The sequence below is a fragment of the Sebastes fasciatus genome, chromosome 12 (genome assembly GCF_043250625.1).
Source record: "Sebastes fasciatus isolate fSebFas1 chromosome 12, fSebFas1.pri, whole genome shotgun sequence".
Lineage (NCBI taxonomy): Eukaryota > Metazoa > Chordata > Actinopteri > Perciformes > Sebastidae > Sebastes > Sebastes fasciatus.
Window position 1 is genome coordinate 11543486 of NC_133806.1, and position 9593 is coordinate 11553078.

A 9593-nucleotide genomic window follows, 5' to 3' on the forward strand; every position below is an offset into this window, starting at 1 on the left:
TCCCTAATCAACAGACTGTGAACGTACTCTCTCAGAAAATACCACAGCATTGCTGTAATATTACACATATTGCATATTTTATGGAAACCCTCAAGCTTATCGTCTATTAAAACAGATCAAATGAAATTGTGTAAATGCAATTATAAAGAATATTATCACGTATTTCTTGTAATTTTCACACAGGCCTAATTCTTAAGCGAGCAAAATAAAATCGGATACACACATACACCGTTGTACATAAACATTTCAAAAGATAATTTGAAGACGTAAGCCTTTTCAATTTTTTTTTTTTTCCTTTTCTGCTTTGGCATTGAGGCAAATTCAACAACCTTCTCTCGCATGTCCCTCTTCTCAGCTTGTCAAAATACAATCTTAGGAACACACAAAAAAAAAAAAACTGCTCCTGCACCGCCAGCAATGATAGATTCTATAAAAAGCAATAGTGCGACTGTAGCACATTTCAAGGTAAATTTGTCTCAGCACTTTGACATTTTTAAAAACAAAGCCTGTCAAGTCTATTTCAGGTCTTCATTTGAGCTGCTGCCACAGTAAAAAAAAATGTCCCTTTGACCAAACGATTTCAGTTCAGATCAGTAAGAAAGAGAGCTTTAAGGATTTATGCTTTTTCTGAGACATCACCAAAGTCCATGCACAGCGATGTCACAGAAGTCCTGGCTCTTCAGAGTGCAGCAGTCAATCACAGGGACATCCTGGGCCTGCACCGACACCTGCATCTGCTGCTAAACATTGTTCTACAGTTTGTATGTTTCTGTTGAATCTCTCTTTTAGAATTTGTATCAGATAGACAGAAAGCTTGACAACACTCATTCCGGGTTATAGAGCTGTGAAATGCACCTCAACCTGTTAAAGTCTAATAACTTTAATTTGAAATAAATGTAACTCAGTAACCACACATTGTGTTACAAAATCAGGGATGTTGGTGATTTGCAGATATGCCATACAGGAGACTACTGGTTTGGAAAGGCCATCCGCCTCTCTTCGAGTACTGCAATATAGAATGTGCAGTTTTAACATTCATCCTCTTTTCACCCATACCTCGAAGACAAAAAAGCTCCATGCCATTAAGACGCTCTCACACTCCCCTCGTCTGTACCCCGGCTGTTGTAGTGGTATGTTAATGTGGGCCAATGCCATTTTGAGTAATTGTCCTGCGTGGCACTCCTCCAAATGTCAAAAACGATTTGCCTCGTGACAAAAACCTTATTGATCTTCATTCTGCTCCTGTCTCTTGGCGGGCGCAAAATGTTTCATCGCTTCGCCAGCCTCCAAATGACAATTCTCACATTGTTCCTGCAGTGAGTGATTGGAAAAAGACAGCGCCAGCAGCAGCAGCACCAGCACAGACCCTGCTTCTTCTTCTTCTTCTTCTTCTTCTTCTTCTTCTTCTTCTTCTTCTTCTTCTTCTTCTTTTTGTGTCTCACACACAGGATTTAACGATTTGCATTGCAACTTTGAATGGAATGTTATACTGTTTAACTTGCACCAACAAAACCAAAGCAAATTCCTAGTGTATACCTCTTACACCTGGCAATAAACACCATTCTGATTCTGATGTTTTTGTATACGGTGTGTGCAGTGGATAAGATAATATAAAATAAGATTAGATCAAACTTTACTTTTTTATCTCCCCTTGGATAAACTAGTTGAAACTTTCTCCTGCATGGTGTGCATCTTAATGTGATATACTGTAGCATTTTAATTTAACCAGACTCTTTAAAAAAGCTCAAAGTTACTCCCAGAAGGCATGGCAATGAGCCTGAATTTTAGGCTGGTGACTCAACATGCTGGCTGCAGAAAAAATGGAACAGACAAAAGCATAGAGAGTGCATAGAGGTCACGCTAACACCACAATATTTCATGGCATGGTTCTCTGAGTGGAGAAGGCATACTCAATTTTACAGGCAATCGTCTGCAATAAAGCACTGGTTCTCTCTCTTGTTGCTCTGCTGGCTGCTCCTCTGTTTATGTCAAATGAGGATTCACACACGAACGAGTAAATGAAAGAGAGACTGCTCATTTAAACCCCCAAAAAACCACCCGCACTGCAATGAGTGAGGAATAAAGGAGCAACTTTCAACAATACAAAACGTATATGTGTGCGTAAATGTAACAACTTACCTATTCGAATAACATGAGGCATCCCGTTAGAGTAGTGAATCCAAACAGAGAGACATGCGATCAGCAGTGTCCAGTATTCCCAAATCGCACTCCATCGTGGAGACAGCCAAGTGTTTCTTATCATGGTTGTTGTAAAGTCGAGGGATCCACTTTTTTTTTTCAAAATTCCAAAGAATTGCTCATCAGAACTGAATTCGACGGAGCATATATATGGATTTTGGGTGTCTGCGACAAAAAATGTGCGCTCATTGTACTTGATGCAACATTCTTCAGGTTTTTTTTTTTTACTCACAAGTCTGAGAGCAGCTCGATCAGGATGAAGATGAAGCCCCACAGCCCTCTCACACAGGCGGATCACTGATACACCTGCTACAATTACCCTGCAGGAGTCTCTCTGTCTGTATCCTCCTACCGCCGATGCTATCTATCTGTCTACTGGCAAAGTAGCACGGAAACAGCCGAGCACGGAGGAGGAGAAACTGCGCCTGCGGAACTTTGGGTCGCCTCGAAAACGATTCTGTCGCCTCCGAAAGAGAAAACAGAGAAAAGGCGTCACACGATGAGTGCTGAGCAGTATTTGAACAGCACTCCAACACGTTCAAAAAGCAGTTTAATCACTCCCAGTCCATCGTTCCAGTCCTGTAAAACTGTTCTTATAACACAGAGGGACTTTGTGGAAGGTGGAAAAAAGACGCGACGCTCCTCTCCTCTCCAGTTGCGCACCTGGCACGAGGCTTGGTTATCGAAGAAATCTGTTATGGAAAAAAAGGGCTCTTTGTTACACAGTGTTCATTTAAAAAAAAAAAAAAATCTAGTTTGTGCTGGATGGAAAGACATGCAGTGTGCAGAAAAGCCCGAGCATCTGCGTGCGTCTGACGAGCCTCCTTCCTTCCACGGTGCCACTAGAGGCACACGTCGTTACGCATACTTGTCAACTATGTCCAAGAAGTGTTTTATTATGGAGGTGAGGGTGAGAGGGGGGATCCGAATAATGACCCGGTTCTCTACTTTTTTTCCAGTTGTTGTCTATACTTTATGTTAAATTCATCACATTTTTATATTATTATTAAGAGATATTTGTTGTTGTTTTTGTGCTCCCTCTTAGAGATGCAGATTTTTTTTTTTTTTGTTATTTATTTGCACGGAGATGGATTTGCTTTGCCTCAAGCAAGCAAAGAAAGGAAATCCCCCGTCTGCATTGTGAATGGGGATGAATTATTTTGCATGAGGGAAATAAGTGTCAGCTGAGGATTGGGCCATTGACAAAGCAAGGCTTCTTATCGCTACTATTTGAGACATTCTGTCTGTGTCAATGAGTACATTAAACCACCATAACTGCTTGGTGCCTATCTGGCTGTCCATTTTTCATGCCTTTACAAAGAGCCGTCAAATACAAGCTGCAGGTTACATATGCAATGACATAGAGAGAGTGCTGCTCACGTCTCTCTCTCTCTCCACTGCAGTGGAGGAGGCTTAATGTATTGAATTACCTGTTTTATTGTACAGATTGCAGTGTGTATTATGCATTTTGGCTAAAAACAGATAACTGAAACTTGTAGCATCATCAAAACTCCAGGATTCATAACTCTTTAAAAAAATATATATCATGTTTTAGAACATTTTTAATATGCAGATAGAAAAAAATAGATATTTTCTGGAACAATTTAAACCCATTTGACATCACAAATAATGATAATAAAGAGGAGATATTTTAGATTTTATATTCCCTAATAAACCAACACAAATTGCATTCTTTCACATTAATGATTTTGCCGTTTTTTAAGCATATTGTGAAAATGCACTGCTACATTTCTTTGTGCTTAATAGAAGAGTGTTGATGATGAGATGGTGCTGTGGCTCATTGGTTTTATTTTTCTGTTTGGAAATGGGGGAGAGGAATAAAACTGTGCATCAGGGGGCATGCAAGCAAGAACAAGCCAGACTGACTGCCACTGCATATTCATGTCTCCCAGAGCAGATTTATCGCCTCTTGGCACAATGTAAGGACTATCAACGTGAGTTATGTGGCCCGGCTCTCGCATTATCGAGATTCATTGACTTGCTGCTCTTTCAAATACAAAATGTACACAGCTCTAGCAAACAAGACATTCTGGGTCTGTGGGTGCCCTCTATGGAGAGATGGCGGTCTGTGCTCTCAATCACCTGGGCTGATAACTGGAGGGAGTCAGACCCTGGAGCGGGAGAGAATTCCCCTCTGTGACACAAAAGGGAGGAAACGGGAAGCACAAGATGTAGTATAGCAGTTAGATTTCTAAATAGCCGTCGAAGCAAACTGGATTTGAATTGTTTGTGTTTCTTACAGCCGTTGGCTTTAAATCTTTATGTATAGCCATCGGTTTTGTCTCCCTGTCACTCCGTCATTGTAAGAAGTGCCATATGTTACAATGTCTCCTGCCATTACGAGAACTAGAAATGCACTTCAGCAGTGAGAGAGAGCCAGGAGGATTATTAGAGCAGACCAGAAGAGCAGTGCTGGCATCACCCACATCCACGTTATTTATGTTACGTTGTACACAAAGTCTGGAATCAGAGTACTAGGGCTGCAACTAACGATTATTTTCATTGTCGGTTAATCTGTTGATTATTTTCTCGATTAATCGATTATTTGTTAAATGTATAAAATGTCAAATGACTTCCTGAAATGCCTTTAACAACTTGCGATTTTTAGGTTGTAGCGGGTTCAGTTTTAAAGCGAGAGTGAAGATACTGACATCATATGAAACTAGAAAACCTAAGGAATCAATTGGTAACCATGTCATACTATCAATGGAGGTTAAATAACGCTTTAAACTTCCGCTAAATTTTGGCGAGGAAAAACTGGCACGGCCATTATCAAAGGGGTCCTTTGGCCTCTGACCTCAAGATATGCGAATGAAAATGGGTTCTATGGTTACCCACTAGTCTCCCCTTTACAGACATGCCCACTTTATGATAATCCCATGCAGTTTGAGGCAAGTCATAGTCAAGTCAGCACACTGGCAGCTGTTGTTGAGTTTGCCATGTTATGATTTGATCATATTTTTTATGCTAAACGCAGTACCTGTGAGGGTTTCTGGACAATATTTGTCATTGTTTTGTGTTGTTAATTGATTTCCAATACTAAATATATACATACATTTGCATAAAGCAAGCATATTTGTCCACTCCCATGTTGATAAGAGTATTACATACTTGACAAATCTCCTTTTAAGATACATTTTGAGCAGATAAAAAAAATGTGTAATTAATTTGTGATTAATTGCGACTAACTATGGAAAATCATGTGATTAATCGCGATTAAATATTTTAATTGATTGACAGCCCAAATTCACATTTAAGAAGCTGGAATCTGAGAATTTTGACTTTTTTCCTAAAAGAATTACACAAACCAATCGATTATCAAAATGCTGTAGTTGGCAATTAATTTAATAGTTGACAACTAATCGATTAATCAATTAATTGTCACAGCTCTACAGTGTACTCAGGTAAAAATACTAGAACAATGTAAAACATAGTCCAGTACAAGTAAAAGTCCTGCATACAAAATCCTACTAAAGTACAGAAATCAGCTAAATGCACTTAAAGTATCAACAGTAAAAGTACTCATTCTATGAGTGTTATTTTATTCTATAATATATAATTACATTAATACCATCACTGATGCAATAATGTTTAAGTAGTTCTTTAGTGTTATAGTTAGGGTGGAGATAGGTTTATCTACTTTATCTATAGTATGGTAGTTTTATTCCACTGGTTCCCAATCTGTGGGTCACAAGATAGATCTGAGGGGGTTGTGAAATTATTAATGAGAGAGTAAAGAAGAAAGAAATTGTGCTACAGAAATCTGTTTAAAATTTTCAATTTTTTTGACAAGTTTAGAGGAGAAATGGCTCTTTCTTGGCCACAAGCCTAATGTTTGAATAGACTTCCCACTGATATCAAAAATGGCTTTGCCAAAGGTTGTACTTCTTTATGAATATCTGTGCAGGGCCATATTGAAGCAGAAGAAAGTGTAAAAGTGATTCTGAAGGACTCTTAGGGCTCGTACAACAACATCAAACCACTGTTGAAATAAATCAGTCTAGCCTTTACTTGAGTAAATTAAAAAGTAATTTAACTTGACACTTATTAAACAGGTCACACATCCATATACGACAGCACCATCGCCTCTATTTTTTCCCCCTGTGAAATGATTGCTGTTGCATTTACAACCGGCCAGCGATCAATGCCTCGTCTGGCAAGTTGGTCATAACTAATGGCTCCAGAAGCATCAAGTCTCCATTGTGAAGCTGGAGACATTGACAAGAGGTGTACTTAGTTGACTGGATTGATCAGCACATTTTGTTTAGTTTTTTAAAGAGTGTGAGAGAGGAGAAAGAGGGACAATCAATTTCCACACGGCGTCTTTCACACTGCTTGCTTATACACCTATGATTGGCTGGAGAAGATGTGCAATCCAAGATGTTAGATTGTTCATAATTATTTGGAAAAATTGCTGCACTTCGATTGAGCCTCAAAAAATGAATCATGTGAAACATTTTCACCATTGATTTTGCTTTTCTCTTCAAGAGAAACATAAAGAACTCCAGTCACCAGACTGAACATAATGCTGAAGATCGAACATCTCCCCTCAACAATGGGTCAATAGGAACTCATTTCTAAGTCTAAGTCTGTGGTTACAAATTAAATGCCTTTTTTCAAGTCTTTTTGATTGGATTCACTTCTCTTTTTTTTGATGGTGAAGCTTTAGCTTTGTTAAAAGAAGAAAGGATGATTGTTTCATCAAAAGGCCACCGAGTCAACTTTTCAAACTCTGAGGGGGTTGTATTGATCTCTCGGAAGAAAAGATAGTGACGAATCAAAAATAGTTTTGAAGGCATAGAGGCTTGATGTTTGGGAATAAATATTCCATATTTGTTTTTGTTTTTTATTGCGAGTGAAATAAAGTCCACCTGAGATTTCATATTTCTTTCTTTTGCGAAGGCCCAGTGTCTTCATAGAATTAAAACATTGCAAAAAGCTTTGTTCAAAATACTGGTCCGCTGTCAGCACATACCTTATGCAACAAGATGCAATGTCATATAGCTGCCGTTTGTACATATTTGTGTCATGACAGGTCTACAATGCCCGTGCAGCTTTTGTGGGCAGACAGATAATTAAATGTCGATTCACCCTCTTCAACTGTACAGGGCCAATATAGCTGCTTTGCTGATAGATTGAACACTTGCTACAGCCTCACGCTCTTATGATTCAAGGCAAGGTGCCATGTGCAGACAAGGTTATGAGGAATTGGCCCAATTCTGGCGCTGATTGCAACGTTTACTGGGGCTACTGCTCTGGCTTGGAGTTAGAGACTGCTCAAGATGTATGTGCTGCTGCTGACGTATGTAGCGGCGGTGTGTTGGGGAGAGGGGAGACAATCACAACCCTGATCAGTCATCCAGACAGTCTGTGAGATGGGAAATGACTGCTAGCGGGGTTCAGCCACTGGTTATAGATGGGAAAGGCACAGAGTAATAATAGATTCCTGACCCAAACTGATTTATCAATTGAATTATTAGTGTTATCATCTTTATCATCCCCGTCATCTATCTTCAATAACTACTGAATGCCAGCTTAAAACTGTGGAGCATTTTGAACGCATGTATAAAGAAAAAACAAATCCCAGCCACTGTTTCATGACCTTTAAATCAACACTTCTATATTTGGAGTTTAAGTGAATAGATGTCTGAAAAAAAAAAGAAATACGACTTGATGAATGTCATGGTAACAAAGATGCTTATGTGAGCCTGTCAGATAAAAAACAATTCTCCTGCTACAACAAAATCCAGTCGCTCTCAAGTGACTGGTCCTTGATGTTCAAGCAGACCTTTAAGGTCAAGGAGGCCAACCGGGGAATTAAAATCACACTTGAACACTTCTGTTGGAGAACCTATAGAGTGCAATCACGGAGTGATTAATTTTCTCCTAAAACCCTCTGTGATTATACTTGACCCTTCGTGCACCGTATGCATCACTGGCCCTGACCTACACTCAGGCTGTCATCAGAATGTAGTCACGGCCAGGATGTTGTTTTTTGTCCTATGCGGAGGTCATATCATTTGCATAGTTTTAGTCACGCTTTCGATGAGTTGGATTCTTAGATTGAGATTTTTTTTTTTATGTTTATGTTTTTTTGTCTGAGCTCTCGGTGCTTCATCCAACAGTATGTGGCACTTAAACTCAATATTAGCATTAGAGCTGCAACGATTAATCAATTAGTTGTCAACTATTAAATTAATCGCCAGCTATTTTGGTAATAGATTAATCGTTTTTTGAGTTACGAGTCTTTTTTTTAAGATAAAGAGTCAAAATGTTCTGATTCCAGCTTCTTAAATGAGAATATTTTCTGGTTTCTTTACTCCTCTATGACAGTAAACTGAATATCTTTGAGTCGTGGACAAAACAAGACATTTGAGGAAGTCAGCTTGGGCTTTGGGAAACACTGATCAATGTGTTTCACCACCTAATCGATAATCGAAAATAATCGACAGATTAATCAACAGTGAAAATAATCGTTAGTTGCAGCTTTAATTTGCATGTATTCAGAAGCTACACATTTATATTGCTGTACATTGATTTATGATAAGTTTAAAAATGTTACTAAAGCGAGGCGTCCCTGTTGCCTAGTGGTCTAAGGTGCACATGTAATCCCAGCTTTGATTTCCATTGTTGCATGTCATCCCCCACATTTCCTGTCCTTCTCCACTGTCAAACTATCAAACAAAAGAAAAAATGCCAAAAAAAATACTTAGTATTACAAACCCTTAAGTCCAAGTCCTTAAAAATATGTGTAAAAAGGCCTTAACTTAAAATGCTCAAGTCATTATTAAATTTTATATTTAAATAAGAAAGAAAGATCCACATCTTGCCCTGTTTCACCACATTTATTCCTTGTCTACCTGATGAGACTGAAGTCGCAGGCTGTCTGCTTTGTACTTCTTATAATAATCATATCTGATTTTGACTGAGAACAATGTAACATGTGACAAGTAAACCAACTTTTATTGACCACAAATCCATACACTAATACCTACCTACCACTAATTTACATACTGTATCTAGGGCTGCAACTTACAATTATTTTCATTATTGAGACATTTGCTGATTATTTTCTTGATTAATTTGTTAATTTTTTTTTTTTTTAAATGTCAGAAAATAGAGAAAAATGCTCATGCACAGGTGACTTCAAATGTCTTTTGTTGTCCGACTAACACTCCAAACACCAAAGATATTTTGTTTACTATCATATAAGAAGAAGAAGCTGCAAGTCTCCATATTTTAGAAGCTGGGGGCGGCGGAAGTTTGCAATTATTAATTTTTTGTTTCAAATATACTGAGCAAGAGTGAGGGATTATTGTAACACTTCTCAATATTAAAACGGCATCAAACTGGTATGTTTTATTATACTTAAC

General features: G+C 38.5%; 1 protein-coding gene across 1 annotated transcript in view; it reads right to left on the reverse strand.

Annotated features, from left to right (window-relative positions):
• The window catches only part of grik3 (glutamate ionotropic receptor kainate type subunit 3), a 113440-nt gene extending 110351 nt beyond the window's left edge, over positions 1–3089 (reverse strand). Inside the window, exon 1 of the mRNA XM_074653104.1 lies at positions 2140–3089. Coding sequence (XP_074509205.1) covers positions 2140–2263 — 124 coding nt within the window. The 5' untranslated portion in view covers positions 2264–3089. The remainder of the gene's footprint in view (positions 1–2139) is intronic.
• Between the last annotated feature and the right edge of the window lie 6504 nt (positions 3090–9593).